Consider the following 16,598-nt stretch of genomic DNA (forward strand, 5'->3'; position numbering starts at 1 on the left):
ATCGCATTTTCAATTCTACCACTAGTTTTGTCACAAAAACTATTGAGTTAAATAGAAAATGTGCCTACTCTGGTCTTGGCACCTGCGCTCTAGCCAACAGCTCCCAGATACTGTGTGGATAGGCTGTGCAGGTAGGCTAGTCTACATGATGAGATTATTATGGATAAGAGCGAGAATATTTTTATTAGTTAAACGGAAGTCAAGCATCGATCATCATGTCACCAGAATAAGACCCTCGATACTTATTGGAAAGGAGCATCAAGATCACTGTGCACTTTCACCACCCTGTGAAGTTCATAATTTATTTAATCTGTAGCCTAATAAACTGCATAGTTTTCCCAAGTCATAGTGGGAGGACCACACATCATATCATCATGTGACTCCAAGTTTAGTTCAATATGATGGTCCCAAGTAGCAAAAATACATTTTATAAAAGTTTTTTTTAGGTGTTGGATTGGTTGTCTAAACATTCTGAATGCATTCTAATAAATGTTCGGTTTTGGTTCAAGTGTAGGGGACAGATTACGTTTTGTAAACATTTGTCATAGGTGTTATCAACATTTGGTAAACGTTGGTATTAGTGTAATTTACAACGTTGGCTATTAGTTCCTTTTTAAACGTTAATGAACATCCAAAATAGGTGATTTTACAACATTGGTTTGGTTGGGTTTCAAACCTCAATCAACATTCGCCAATGTTTAACAAATGTGAAGATGGCTTCAACTAATAAAGGCAGGAAATGTCAACTATATATATATTATTTATTTATTTTAACCAACAAGGAAATACAAAATACAATATAAAACTGTTAATTACTAACTCTTGATGAACTATAATTGGATTGGTAACTATTTACATGACTAAAACTAACATTTTATTTATTTAACCAACAAGGAAATACAAAATACAATATCCCCTGTAGCTCAGTTGGTAGAGCATGGTGCTTGCAACGCCAGTGTTGTGGGTTCGTTTCCCACGGGGGGCCAATATGAAAATGTATGCACTCACTAACTGTAAGTCGCTCTGGATAAGAGCGTCTGCTAAATTACGTAAATGTAAATATACAACTGTTAGTTACTAACTCTTGATGAACTATAATTGGATTAGCAACTAATTACATTACTATTTCCCTTTCTTTCTTTTTTTTTACCACTTGACACATTTAATAAACTCCCTGGAGTTACAAAATGTCCTCTTTAGTCAAAAAGCATTAGGGTCGACTCAGTGCTTGTGCTCCTTCTGTCTCTTGGGCTCGTGCTTAAACTTCAGTCTCTCTCCATTATTTCAGGTGCTGTGGCCTGAAACAAAGTTACTGAGTGTTAAAACTCATAATTGGACTAGTAACATTTATTTGAGGGGCACAGTCAGCTCGTGCTCTCTCACACCATTTGGGCACACAGAGCTCTTTCTGTTTATCTGCGACTCTTCTTCTCTGGAGACAGATGTGTCAATTTTGACAAGTAACGTTACAGAAGAAGAAAGTTACCAAGCTTTATGGGATAGTGGTGAAGTAAACAACGGTATTTAGCTAGACTAGGCTAAACATCCAGCTGTTGTGTTAGCGAGCTACGACAGAGTCGATCATACAAATGAATTATTCAGAGAAATTACAATGAAGAACAACATGTTCATGTAAGTAAAACACTTGTGCTACTGTTGCGTATTCCATAGCAATCTCTGACTCCGCAGGATCGATATGCCTTTCTTGGCCTGGCCTATTTAAGCTACAGTCCTTTAGTAGCTTTCTCCTTGAGGCAATCCATTTCCTGTTGTAGCAGCGTTTTCTCGCTCTATCCATTATATCCTGAAATAAATGTATTGGTTGTGTCATTGAGATGTAAACACAGTGGCAATGGGTGCTTAGTTGAGTAATTGGGTGGGTTAATTCATTTCAATAATTCAGATAAATCGCCTTACGTTAGCTGGCTGGAGGAGGAGGAAGACTCTTACGAAGAGTAAGTTACCAAGGGCTACAGCTGGTTCGTTGACTGGCTGGTTGGCAGGCTGTAACTGTAGACAGAAAACATAGATTGCCATGTTTCAGTGCAAGGTGACTTGATCTAAATTACATTGGAACATCTGTGTAAGTGTTAGCGAACACACCCGGGGCTTGAGAAATCCGAGGCAGCAGTAACTTACTTGGCAAAAGGAGAATGATGATCCGAAGAACACAAGGCAAGGGGGTAACGTAACGTTACGGCTGGTCAGCTGGCTGTACTAACTAGCGGAACGGTAAAGTTAGTGTTAATAAACCTAGTTTACTAGTGAGTCAGGTAAGCTAACGTTACCTTGTACTAAAACGTTAACTTACTTAACGCTAGCTAACACCAGGCATTCAGTTGTTTAATAATCTAACATCAACACTGATTACATGTTATTACATATAGAAATTACCAAGTGACCCGACGACGTTACTGCAGTGAATTCACTTAAGTGACAGTTAGAAAAGAGAGTCTTATCTGCGCGTGTCGGCATTCCACAAACAAGTTGATGGAACTGTGCATTTCTATGTCAATGGGAGTGCAAGCAAAAGTTCATTTTGAAAACTAGTGACAACGTTTATAAACGTCAAGAGTTCCCTTTCGTACGTGTCAAACAGTACCAAATCCCTATTGGCTACGTTGGAATAGGTTTCAAATACATTTATTTTTAAATTTCATTTTGAAACCTCCTGACAACGTTTAGAAACGTTGGCCAAGAGTTACTTCTTGTAAGTGACAAACAGTACCAAATCCCAACCTATTAGCTACGTTGGAAAGGGTTCAAATGCATTTATTTTGAAACATTCATTTTGAAACCTCCTGACGACGTTTAGAAATGTTGACCAAGAGTTCCCTTTCATACGTGTCAAACAGTACCAAAATGTCAACCTATTGGCAATGCTGGAATATGCCGGTTTCAAATACATGTATTTTTAAATGTTTATTTAGGAATGTTGAGAGAACGTTGTTACGTTTGTTATTGCAACACCAATATACAACCTTTCCCAAACTAAGTCCAAAGTTGGTTTAGGTTCCAGGAACGTTTTGTGCTACGTGAGTTATTATATCAATATTAAGGCATAAAGGCGTTTCCACCGCCATTTCTCGCATAATTCATTTTACCGACACAAAAAGATCCCACCATGTCAAATTATATGTCTGCATTTATAAAATTGTACCAAAACTTCCTGTTTCCATCACAGCTGTCGTGATTTTTTTGCATATGGTATGACTTTACTCACATAAAAGCTTTGAATGGAAACGTGGTTAATGTAACCTGAGAGAGCAAGGGAAGGGAGGGGCATTGTTATAATGAGTTTCTGGTATTGAGAAGTTCAAGATGCAAGAATTTACTTAGACATTCTATGGAGATTTTACGAAGTATTTATTTGATCACGAGCCCGTGGGTTCATCTAACAAACGGACATAGCCTTGCCCCCTTGTCAGTTGAACTGCCCACACAAACAAATCTCACAGCTTTTATACTCTCTCGTTACACGTTTCTTCAACCACATCTGGCCATCGTCAATGAGCACTACCCCTTCTATGTCATGACCTCTTACCCCAAGCAAGATATTCCCTCCGTACATAATTCTAATATAAACCCCACTATCTTCCTTGGACAGATTGGAATTTCTGCTTCAGACTTAGTCACCAATACTCACTCATCCATGCTAACTTTAACATAGTTATACACACTCATATGAAATGGCCTCATACCCTCATCATATCAGGCATTCAATCATTATTTACCAGTTTCAAATGGAATGATGACATAAGCATCAGCCAAATGTAGGACAGAGAGGTGACAGGCTTCAAAGAAGAGTATATTGTTAGCTACTTTCTTGAAAGCAATAACTTATAAATCTCTGGAGGGAAGATCAACACTTTCATATCAACTGAAGGCAGGCGATTATAAGCGCCTCAAATTTGAACCTTTCACAAAAACGCCAGACTGCCAGAGAAGCTTTTCTAGTAACGCTGATTCTGACTGAAAAATAGGGTCCAATGTTCCATCCATTCTGCGTTAGTTTCTGTGTTGAATGGGCGTGTCAGTCTTACTTTTCATTTTTTTAACCATTGGGCTGTCAGTGATTGGTCGTATATTGAAAAGGGTTGAGTCGCGGTCGTTCAAGGAAGAGACAGGCTGTGACGTCGGGGGTTGTGAATCTAGAGGGATTTTTTAAATAGTTGAAAAACAAACAAACTTCACTCGGTGTGGTGGAGGTTCGGGACGGCCGTGCTGTGAATGGGTCAGAGATGGTAGGAGATAGTGATGGAGAGGAAAGTGAAGCAAGTATGGAACATAGTGGTACAAATAAAGGAGGGAGTAAGAAAGAGAAAAAGAAAGCGGGAGAGAAAGGGAGTAGGGGTATGAAGGGGAGCGAGAGGTCTACGGAGGTAGAGGAGGCAGAAAAGGAAGTTTGAGGAGAGCAACCTAGCTTCCAACGCTAGCGGAAGTTCGGAGGTAGAAAGTGCAGAGGAAGAGCAAGATAAGACACGAGAGGAACATGGAGGTGAGGAGGAGCATAAAGTGATTATGAAGTTTAGGGAGGAAGGGGGAGTTGGGGCGATGAGTCCGATAAGGTTGACGGCTGTGATAATAGTTGATTGGGGAAGTTGTCAATGCTAAAGTGTTAAGAGATGGGAGCCTGTTGGTGAGCTGTAAGGACATGGCGCAGAGGGAAAAAGCTATCGGAGTGAAGCAAATAGGGAAGTGTAAGGTGGTGTCAAGCAGCTGGACTGATCAAGCAGGGAAGCAGTGGAGTAAAGGGGTGATAACAGGAGTGCCGGTGAGTGTTAGCACTACAGAGGTAAGGGAACATTTGAGAGGAGGCGTTCTAGTGATTGTACACAGATTGCAAGCAACAAGGGGTGGAGATAGGGTAGATAGCACGTCAATGCTGTTACATTTTAAGGACTGGGTACTGCCAAATAAGGTAACAATAGGATATATGAGTTATTATGTGAGGGCTTATGTACCGAAGCCTTTAAGATGTTATAAGTGCCAGAGGTTTGGGCATGTGGCAACAGTCTGTAAAGAGAAAAAGAGGTGTGCCAGGTGTGGAGGAGAGCATGAGTATGGGAAGTGTGGAGATGGTGTACAACCAAAGTGCTGCAACTGTGGGGGTGCTCATAGTGTGGCATATAGTGGGTGTGTGGCTATGAAGAAGGCAGTTGAGGTGCAACAAGTGAGAGCGGAGAGAAGGGTGTCATATGCTGAGGCAGTGAGGGTGGTCCAGGAGAGAAGGGTGTCATATGCTGAGGCAGCGAGGGAGGTCCAGGTCCAGGGAGATACAGGTTCAAGGGAGAGATGGGTAGGAGCATCTAGACCGGGGATTATGGGGCAGGTGGGCAGCGATATGGTGTACATAGAAAAGAGAAAGCTGGTGACGTTCATAGCAGGAGCTATCAATAGCACTGATAAAGTAGAGTCTAAAATGGAGAGGATTAAACTAATAGTGAAAGCTGCTGGGAGACATTTGAGTATGACAGGGTTGACATGGGAAGAGGTTTGAGATGACCTCAATCAGCCGATGGTGGAGTCATGTATTACTGGATCTTAGTTATGGTGGTAGTACTACAATGGAATGCTCGAAGCCTGTTGGCTAATGGGCAGGAATTCAAGCAGTTCATTGTTGATATGATAGTTAAGCCTGATGTGATTTGTGTGCAGGAAACATGGCTCAAACCGAATGTGGAGTTTATCATACAGGGATATGTTGTGGTTCGTAGGGACCGAGATATAGGGGGAGGGGGGGATGTGCCACCTTCATAAAGCAAGGAATTCCCTACAAGATGATAGGCAAAGGTATTGAACAGGAGTACAGTGAGGGAAAAAAGTATTTGATCCCCTGCTGATTTTGTACGTTTGCCCACTGACAAAGAAATGATCAGTCTATAATTTTAATGGTAGGTTTATTTGAACAGTGAGAGACAGAATAACAACAAAAAAATCCAGAAAAACGCATGTCAAAATTGTTATAAATTTATTTGCATTTTAATGAGGGAAATAAGTATTTGAACCCCTCTCAATCAGAAAGATTTCTGGCTCCCAGGTGTCTTTTATACAGGTATGAGGCTGAGATTAGGAGCACACTCTTAAAGGGAGTGCTCCTAATCTCAGCATGTTACCTGTATAAAAGATACCTGTCCACAGAAGCAATCAATCAATCAGATTCCAAACTCTCCACCATGGCCAAGACCAAAGAGCTATCCAAGGATGTCAGGGACAAGATTGTAGACCTACACAAGGCTGGAATGGGCTACAAGACCATCGCCAAGCAGCTTGGTGAGAAGGTGACAACAGTTGGTGCGATTATTCGCAAATGGAAGAAACACAAAATAACTAAATCGTCCTCGGCCTGGGGCTTCATGCAAGATCTCACCTCGTGGAGTTGCAATGATCATGAGAACGGTGAGGAATCAGCCCAGAACTACACGGGAGGATCTTGTCAATGATCTCAAGGCAGCTGGGACCATAGTCACCAAGAAAACAATTGGTAACACACTACGCCGTGAAGGACTGAAATCCTGCAGCGCCCGCAAGGTCCCCCTGCTCAAGAAAGCACATATACAGGCCCATCTGAAGTTTGCCAATGAACATCTGAATGATTCAGAGGAGAACTGGGTGAAAGTGTTGTGGTCAGATGAGACCAAAATGGAGCTCTTTGGCATCAACTCAACTCGGCGTGTTTGGAGGAGGAGGAATGCTGCCTATGACCCCAAGAACACCATCCCCACCGTCAAACATGGAGGTGGAAACATTATGCTTTGGGGGTGTTTTTCTGCTAAGGGGGACAGGACAACTTCACCGCATCAAAGGCACGATGGACGGGGCCATGTACCGTTAAATCTTGGGTGAGAACCTCCTTCCCTCAGCCAGGGCATTGAAAATGGGTCGTGGATGGGTATTCCAGCATGACAATGACCCAAAACACACGGCCAAGGCAACAAAAGAGTGGCTCAAGAAGAAGCACATTAAGGTCCTGGAGTGGCCTAGCCAGTCTCCAGACCTTAATCCCATAGAAAATCTGTGGAGGGAGCTGAAGGTTAGAGTTGCCAAACGTCAGCCTCGAAACCTTAATGACTTGGAGAAGATCTGCAAAGAGGAGTGGGACAAAATCCCTCCTGAGATGTGTGCAAACCTGGTGGCCAACTACAAGAAACGTCTGGGATGGATGGATGGATGTAAATGGACAAGTGATGGAAAATTTGATAGAAAGGAAGGATCTGGTGTGTCTGAATGATGGCCGAGGGACCAGGATTGATGTAACCACAGGGAAAGAGTCTGCCTTGGACCTCACTCTGGTATCTAGTGCGATGGCAGGAATATGTGAGTGGGAGGTATGGGAGGAGTCGACAGTAGGGAGTCGACCATAGTGCCCTCACATAATAACTCATATATCCTATTGTTACCTTATTTGGCAGTACCCAGTCCTTAAAATGTAACAGCATTGACGTGCTATCTACCCTATCTCTGAAGCCATGGATTACAGGAAACATCCGCACTGAGCTAAAGGGTAGAGCTGCCGCTTTCAAGGAACGGGACTCTAACCCGGACGCTTATAAGAAATCCCGCTATGACCTCCGACGAACCATCAAACAGGCAAAGAGTCAATACAGGTCTAAGATTGAATCATACTACACTGGCTCTGACGCTCGTCGGATGTGGCAGGGCTTGAAAACTATTACAGACTACAAAGGGAAGCACAGCCGCGAGCTGCCCAGTGACACAAGCCTACCAGACGAGCTAAACCACTTCTATGCTCGCTCGAGGCAAGCAACACTGAAGCATGCATGAGAGCACCAGCTGTTCCGGACGACTATGTGATCACGCTCTCCGTAGCCGATGTGAGTAAGACTTTTAAGCAGGTCAACATTCACAAGGCCGCAGGGCCAGACGGATTACCAGGACGTGTACTCCGAGCATGTGCTGACCAACTGGCAAGTGTCTTCACTGACATTTTCAACATGTCCCTGACTGAGTCTGTAATACCAACATGTTTCAAGCAGACCACCATAGTCCCCGTGCCCAAGAACTCTAAGATAACCTGCCTAAATGACTACCGACCCGTGGCACTGACGTCTGTAGCCATGAAGTGCTTTGAAAGACTGGTCATGGCTCACATCAACAGCATAATCCCAGAAACCCTAGACCCACTCCAATTTGCATACCGCCCCAACAGATCCACAGATGATGCAATCTCTATCGCACTCCACACTGCCCTTTCCCACCTGGACAAGAGGAACACCTACGTGAGAATGCTATTCATTGACTACAGCTCAGCATTCAACACCATAGTGCCCTCAAAGCTCATCACTAAGCTAAGGATCCTGGGACTAAACACCTCCCTCTGCAACTGGATCCTGGACTTCCTGACGGCCGCCCCCCAGGTGGTAAGGGTAGGTAACAACACATCTGCCACACTGATCCTCAACACGGGGGCCCCTCAGGGTGCGTGCTCAGTCCCCTCCTGTACTCTCTGTTCACCCATGACTGCATGGCCAGGCACGACTCCAACACCATCATTAAGTTTGCCGACGACACAACAGTGGTAGGCCTGATCACCGACAACGATGAGACAGCCTATAGGGGAGGAGGTCAGAGATCTGGCCGTGTGGTGCCAGGACAACAACCTCTCCCTCAACGTGACCAAGACAAAGGAGATGATTGTGGACTACAGGAAAAAAAAGAGGACTGAGCACGCCCCCATTCTCTCATCGACGGGGCTGTAGTGGAACAGGTTGAGAGCTTCAAGTTCCTTGGTGTCCACATCACCAACGAACTATCATGGTCCAAACACACCAAGACAGTCGTGAAGAGGGCACGACAAAGCCTATTCCCCCTCAGGAGACTAAAAGATTTGGCATGGGTCCTCAGATCCTCAAAAATTCTACAGCTGCACCATCGAGAGCATCCTGACTGGTTGCATCACCGCCTGGTATGGCAACTGCTTGGCCTCTGACCGCAAGGCACTACAGAGGGTAGTGCGTACGGCCCAGTACATCACAGGGGCAAAGCTCCCTGCCATCCAGGACCTCTATACCAGGCGGTGTCAGAGGAAGGCCCTCAAAATTGTCAAAGACTCCAGTCACCCTAGTCATAGACTGTTCTCTCTGCTACCGCACGGCAAGCGGTACCGGAGTGCCAAGTCTAGGTCCAAAAGACTTCTCAACAGCTTCTACCCCCAAGCCATAAGACTCCTGAACAGCTAATCATGGCTACCCGGACTATTTGCACTGCCCCCCCCACCCCATACTTTTTACGCTGCTGCTACTCTGTTAAGTATTTATGCATAGTCACTTTAACTCTACCCACATGTACATATTACCTCAACTACCTCAACTAGCCGGTGCCCCCGCACATTGACTATGCAACGGTACCCCCCTGTATATATAGCCTCCCTACTGTCACTTTATTCTATTGTATATATAGCCTCCCTACTGTCACTTTATTTTTACTTCTGCTCTTTTTTTCTCAACACTTTTTTGTTGTTGTTTTATTCTTACTTTTTTGTTTAAAATAAATGCACTGTTGGTTAAGGGCTGTAAGTAAGCATTTCACTGTAATGTCTGCACCTGTTGTATTCGGCGCATGTGACCAATAAAATTTTATTTTATTTGATTTGATCATTACCCCATTGTATGTACAGTAGGCTGGAGGGAGGAGGAGGTGTTAGTGGATGGAGTAGGCAGGTGGGTGTTTGGAAGGGCAAAGTGGGATCCGTTTCAGGAGCTGAGTGAGCAGGTGATGGCTCGGGTGGATATGAGAGGGGATGTAGATAGTATGAATAACTGGGTGAGAACAGCGTTAGTGGGGGCAGCTACTGAGGCTATACCTAAGAGTTCAGGGAGGAGGAAAGCAGTCCCATGGTGGATGGAGGAATGTGGGGCAATGGTGAGGATTAGGAACAGGGCATTTACAGTACTGAAAAGGACGATTAACTTCCAACATCTGATTCAGTATAAACAGGCCCAGGCCCTGGTGAGGAGAACTATCAGTCAGGCAAAGAGGTCATGTTGGCATAGGTTCTGTGACACCATTGGAAGGGAAACACCTGTGGGAGAAGTGTGGGGGATGATTAAGAGGATGAGTGGGATCAGAAGGGAGTGGGATTATCCAGTGTTGACGAGTGGGGAGGATGTGGCATTAACAGATGAGGAGAAAGCAGAGATGATGTCCAAATCATTTGTCCAAGTGCATAGCTCCGCAAATCTGTCAGAGTAGGGGCAGAGGGGGAGAGAGAACACGAGAGAGGAGCATCCTGGAGTGCTGGAAAGGAGGGAGGATGTAAATTATGCGTTGAGTGCACCATTTACCAGGGCAGAGGTGAAAAGGGCAATAGGTAAGGGTGGGTTAACTTCACCTGGGAAAGATGAGGTGTGCTATGCTATGTTGGCCCACCTTAGTGATGAGTCACTGGGTAAGGTATTGGTGTTGTACAACAGAGTGTGGGAGGAGGGGAAACTACCAGGCAGTTGGAAGGAGGCAGTAGTGGTACCAATCCGGAAGCCTGGGAAGGATCCAACGAAGCCAACAAGCTATCGGCCGATAGCTTTAACATCACATGTATGTAAGATTATGGAACGTATGATTACGGAGAGGCTAACTTACTTCCTTGAGAGCAGAGGGCTAGTAACACCATATCAGAGTGGGCTCAGGAAGGGTAGGGGAACTATGGATTCAGTGCTCTGCTTAGAAGCAGAGGTCAGGAAGGCTCAGGTGAACAAGGAAACTGTTGTAGCTGTCTTTTTTGATGTGGAGAAGGCGTATGATATGATTTGGAAGGAGGGGTTGTTAACCAAGCTTGATATTATGGGGGTAGGAGGAAGAATGTACAACTGGATAAGGACTTCCTGTTTGGAAGGTCTATCCAGGTGAGGGTAGGGAAGTCTTTATCAGGCAGCTACTTGGTGGATAATGGTACACCGCAGGGGAGCGTGATTAGTCCTCTGTTGGTCTCAATCATGATCAATGATGTTTACTCTCAGGTACAGCCGGATATAGGAAGGTCGTTATTTGCAGATGAAGTTAAGTTAAGCCAGATAGAATAGTTATTTGCTCTGACTCAAGTGCAGTGTTAATGAGCCTCCAGTCCTTTAACTCACGTAGCAGACAAGACCTGCTTTATGAGGTGCAACAAACCCATGGCAGGATTAAACAGATGGGTATACAGATAAGATTTACTTGGGTTCCAGCCCATGTGGGGGTGGAGGGGAACGAGGCTGTAGATGAACAGGCTTAACAAGCACTTAGTAGTGGGGATGTTGATGTTGAAGTGTCAATGAGCAAGGCAGAGGCAAAAAGACTGATATATACAGTGATGGTGCAGAGATGGCAGGAGCAGTGGAATATAAATAATAAGGGAAGGCATTTATTTCAGGTACAGAGGAAAGTTGGGGAGGGGGATGGCAGGAAGGGACAGAAGAGAGGAGGCTATTTTTACAAGATTAAGGGTGGGACACAGGCAGTTGAATAAGACATTAAACATGATAGGAAAGCATCCATAAGGAAAGTGTGATTATTGTCAGGAAATAGACTGTGGAGCATGTATTGCTACAGTGTTGGCAGTATCAGAGGGAAAGAGAGAGGATGAGATTTAGTATGAGGGAGAAGGGGATACAGGAAATTAGTTTAAAGAGTATATTGAGCAGAACGTCATTAGATATACTCCTGAGTGGCGCAGTGGTCTAAAGCACTGCATCGCAGTGCTAACTGTGCCACACAATTGGCCCAGCGTCGTCCAGGGTAGGGGAGGGAATGGCCGGCAGGGATGTAGCTCAGTTGATAGAGCATGGCGTTTGCAACGCCAGGGTTGTGGGTTCGATTCCCACGGGGGGCCAGTATAAAAAAAATATATATATGTATTCACTAACTGTAAGTCGCTCTGGATAAGAGCGTCTGCTAAATGACTAAAATGTAAATATAGTTTCAAATATTTAGCTATCTTTTTTAAGAGAAACGGGGTTGTCAGGTAGGATTTAGTTTCTCCCTGTCTCTGGCCCACACTCCAGTACAGTAGGTGGCGGTAATGCACCATAATGTTGGATGCCAACCGCCGATAAACCCCACTGAAGAAGAAGTTCATCCGGGGCGTGGCATAGACAACGCGGGAACTGTTACTTTTAATTAAGTGTAAAGCGTTACTACCATAGAATAAATAGGATATCTATGGTTACAACCGGCTCAATTGATCCCTTTTATTTATTGTGGGATTGTCTTATTACAGTCTATGGATAATACTGATGTGCTCCCGCTACAAGTTGCAGTTTTTTCCCCCCACATAATTTTACTTAGTTCGCATGCTAACGTTACGTTTTCTTTGTTTAAAAAAATACAACGGTTTGTATCGTTAGCCAAACAGAACTCTTGACATGGAATTGTTTCAGAAAGTGGAAAAGATTGGAGAAGGGACGTACGGGGTGGTGTACAAGGCAAAGAACAAAGTCACGGGAGAGACTGTTGCCCTCAAGAAAATCAGACTAGACACGTAAGTGGTGTCTGACTGACACAACTAGCTGGCTAACTAAGTGTCGTTAGCCATCTAATTGTCGCCCTGTCAAGCAGCTGAATGACTCTCCTCACGGTAACGTTAGTCCGGATGTGACTATGTTTTCAATTTCCACAGTTGCTTGCTAGCTAACCTAGTTCACTATGTCGCTCCTCTAACTAATTATTTGACCTGAATTGATAACTAGTGAGTCTTGAAAGTAGGTAACGTAATTCTAGTTAATAACTAGCGAACTTTAAGCTAGCTAACGTTAGTTGCCTGGAAACCCGACGTTGAATTGCATTGAATTCTACGTCTGGCGTTTGAATCAGGAAAGTTTCTACTAGCCAGAACTTTGAATAAAATGATATTGTAACATAATTTACCGGTTGTCCGTGCGGTTCATCCTTTTGGCGGTAGGAATGTGAGACAAACGTCGAGTTTCCAGGCTAGCTAGCTATATAGCTTTGTATGACAAACAAGTCACTCATGACAGCTACTGCTCTAATATGGCATTGGTCACATGGACTATCTCATAAAACGATTCAGCTAGTTAGAAGCAGGAAGGAATCACGTATATATTTTGTTTTTATTAAATTTCAAATTACAATACAATAACAAAAAAACAGGACATCACTACATTTGCATTTTCTCTTAAACAAAATAACAAAGTACAAAAAAAGTAAACATTTAAAAAAAATCATCACACATGAAGTGAGTTAAAAAAATTAATGTACCTAAAATAAATCAAATAAGGTCAGGGGTTACATTTGTATAAACCTATGATAGAGTTGTAAGAAGTGTTTTTTATTGTTAGACTCAATCTAGAGATTTGATTAAATATTGGATTTCAAGTAAAAATATATTGCATTTGGGGACAGATTTCAACTATTTGTTTTTGTGTATATAAAAGTTACCAGAGAGAATTAAGAAATTAACAACTAATTCAGTAGGTTTGTTTTCATTTGAATAATAACATATTACATCTCTCATGTAAATACATGGGTCTTATTAATGAAATAAAAACGTAATTACTTATCTCGCTCCAAAATAACTTGAGTCACGCTCAAAAAGTGTATAATAGTTTCCCCTTATTTATCACAGAAAAGGTCCATGAATTTAAACGTTATTGCAATCACATCTATACTGAACAAAAATAAACGAAACATGCAACAATGAGGAAATTAGCCAATTGAAATAAATAAATTAGGCCCTAATCTAGCTATGGGCCTCAAAATGGGCCTCAGGATTTCATCACGGTATTTTTGTGCATTCAAATTGCCATGTTGGTTGTCTGTATCTTATGCCTGCCCATACGATAACCCCACCGCTACCATGGGGCACTCTGTTCACAACGTTGACATCAGCAAACCGCTAGCCCACACGACGCCATACACATGGGTCTGCGGTTGTGAGGCAGGTTGGATGTACTGCCAAACTCTAAAATGACGCTGGAGGCGGCTTATGGTACAGAAATGAACATTTAATCCTCTGACAACAGCTCTGGTGGACATTCCTGCAGTCAGCATGCCAATTGCAAGCGTCCTCAAAACTTGACACTTTTGTTCAGTGTAGATAGTGTAGATCCATGTAAAAGGGGAGGTATTAGCTGTGCACCATGTGTGCCGCACCCGGCTTTCCCACTGTTGTGTCAGCAGCCAATATACACATTACACAATCATGGATGGGTCTGCTTCTTCTTCTTCAGAGTTTAACGGCGGTTTGCATCCAATATGTTGCATTACCGCCCCCAACTGGACTATGTTATAAATCCATTATACTTGGTGATACAAAACGGGAAAAGGAAAAAAAAAAATGACACCTTTCCAACTAACCCTACTCTCATTAAAAACCCACTACCCCATTCCATTACTTTGACCCTTAGTGAAACATATACACTACATTACCAAAAGTATGTGGACACCTGCTCGTCAAACATCTCAATCCAAAATCATGGGCGTTAATATGGCGTTGGTCCCCCCTTTGCTGCTATAACGGCCTCCACTCTTCTGGGAAGGATTTCCACTAGATGTTGGAACATTGCTGCGGTGACTTGCTTCCATTCAGCCACAAGCAAATTAGTGAGGTTGGGCACTGATGTTGGGCGATTAGGCCTGGCTCGCAGTCGGCATTCCAATTAATCCCAAAGGTGTTCGATGGGGTTGAGGTCAGGGTTTTGTGCAGGCCAGTCAAGTTCTTCCACACCGATCTCGACAAACTATTTCTGTATGGACATGGCTTTGTGCACTGGGGCATTGTAATACTGAAACAGGAAAGGGCCTTCCCAAAACTGTTGCCACAAAGCAGGTAGCGTTCTCCTGGCATCCGCCAAACCCAGATTTGTCCGTCGGACTGCCAGATGGTGAAGCGTGATTCATCACTCCAGAGAACGCGTTTCCACTGCTCCAGAGTCCAACGGCGGCGAGCTTTATACCACTTCAGCCAACGCTTGGCATTGCGCATGGTGATATTAGGCTTGTGTGCGACTGCATGGAAACCCATTTCACGAAGCGCCCGACAAACAGTTATTGTGCTGACGTTGCTTCCAGAGGCAGTTTGGAACTCGGTAGTGAGTGTTGGAACCTAGGATATATATATATATATATATACACACAGGTAATGAGTGGAGAACAGGAGGGCTTCTTAAAGAAAAACTAACAGGTCTGTGAGAGCCGGAATTCTTACTGGTTGGTAGGTGATCAAATACTTATGTCATGCAATAAAAATGCAAATTAATTACTTAAAAATCATACAATGTGATTTTCTGTATTTTTGTTTTAGATTCCGTCTCTCACAGTTGAAGTGTACCTATGATAAAAATTACAGACCTCTACATGCTTTGTAAGTAGGAAAACCTGCAAAATCGGTAGTGTATCAAATACTTGTTCTCCCCACTGTGTGTGTGTGTGTGTGTATCAGAGCATATGAGCGGAGTGGAGCGGGAGCGAGCGTGGAGCGTGAGCGGACGGATTTTGAACAGAGCGCAGAGCGGCATTTTTAAAAGGACGGAGCGTCGCCCTATGTCCCGCTCCAATTTCGCTCGCTCACACCACGAGTCTGAAGCATGCTCAAGCCTGACCCAGAATCCATCTGTTTAATTTAATTTGTGTCGTCCATGAATTTGTATTTTATAGAGCGAGAGGAGCAGCAGCAGCAACAAGAGAAAAGGGTTGAGGAATTCAAAAGTGTATTCACTGCACGCAAAGGCCCAACCATAACAAGGGAGAGAAAAAGAGAGCTGGATGTAGCATTTTTTGAAATTATTTTCATGGACTATGAACCGCTGAGTAAAGGAGAACGCGAAGGGATGCAACACTTCGCCAGCGTAGCTCAACCGGGCTACACCTCCCATGAAAAATTTACATCTGAGATGCCCCATTCACATGCTTCAGCTGGCGATCAAAAACGCCTTTAACGAGCACGACAACATTAATAGGCTGTTAGTGAAAGTCGGGCACCTGGTGAAGTGTACGCAAGAGCACAGAGGAAACCGACCAATTAGGTGTCCGCCCCACAAATGCCTGCGCCATTCGATGGAGCAGCCAGCTGCGGATTATTCAGTCGTTCATCCGGTTGTTCCAAAAATACCCGTTATGGCAAAACAAACTCAAGTCTAATGTTGCTAACATCACCCTGAATCAAGTACGGCAGCTGACGCACCTTGTCAGTGTGCTGACACCACTAGCAGATCTCACAGACAAAATGCAGAAGGAGCTGGGGAACCTGGGGATGATCCTCCCTGCTGTCACAAAAATCAAATCCCTGCTCACCGATTACACTCACGCTGCACTTCCAATGGGCATCGCTGCTTTTGCAGAAACATTGGCAAACAACGTGTCAATTCGCTATGGAATATACTATACTGATTAACATCTCATTTTAGCGTCAGTGTTAGATCCCCGTTTCAAGACAGAATGGATAATCCGAGATGAGTCTGTATGCAACAAATTCGGGGAGATAAAGTAAGGCTGTGGTTTAAGCTAAAAGTGAAATACATGCAGATTTTGTTCCTTTTTTGGAGTGAGCGGGGGCGATTTGAGTGGGCGCGATGCAAACTGCGTTGAGCGCTGAGCGATAATGGCGGACTGGCCTGATGTGGCTTTGAGCGGGGAGCGGAGGGTGA

At 43.9% G+C, this 16,598-nt stretch overlaps 1 protein-coding gene and 1 long non-coding RNA gene across 4 annotated transcripts in view; one reads left to right on the forward strand and one right to left on the reverse strand.

Moving 5' to 3' along the window:
- The first annotated feature begins 990 nt into the window (after positions 1-990).
- LOC121575150 (cyclin-dependent kinase 2) overlaps positions 991-16,598 on the forward strand; it is a 27,435-nt gene continuing 11,827 nt past the window's right edge. The window contains exon 1 of one of the 2 annotated variants that reach the window (XM_041888053.2): positions 991-1,632. In XM_041888053.2, coding sequence (XP_041743987.1) covers positions 1,613-1,632 — 20 coding nt within the window. In that variant the 5' untranslated portion in view covers positions 991-1,612. Of the gene's footprint in view, positions 1,633-12,080; positions 12,476-16,598 lie in introns of those variants that run through there. The other variant, XM_041888052.1, reaches the window with a different exon arrangement.
- On the reverse strand, positions 1,640-12,999 carry LOC121575151. Of its 2 annotated transcripts, none has more exons than XR_006002293.2 (4): positions 12,862-12,999; positions 2,140-2,221; positions 1,918-2,010; positions 1,640-1,804 (listed from the first exon to the last, which is right to left on the reverse strand). It is a non-coding gene; the product is annotated as an uncharacterized LOC121575151 (long non-coding RNA). The 2 variants fall into 2 exon arrangements; XR_006002292.2 differs by lacking the exon at positions 12,862-12,999 and adding an exon at positions 2,395-2,503.

The sequence above is a fragment of the Coregonus clupeaformis genome, chromosome 10 (assembly GCF_020615455.1).
Source record: "Coregonus clupeaformis isolate EN_2021a chromosome 10, ASM2061545v1, whole genome shotgun sequence".
Taxonomy (NCBI): Eukaryota; Metazoa; Chordata; class Actinopteri; order Salmoniformes; family Salmonidae; genus Coregonus; species Coregonus clupeaformis.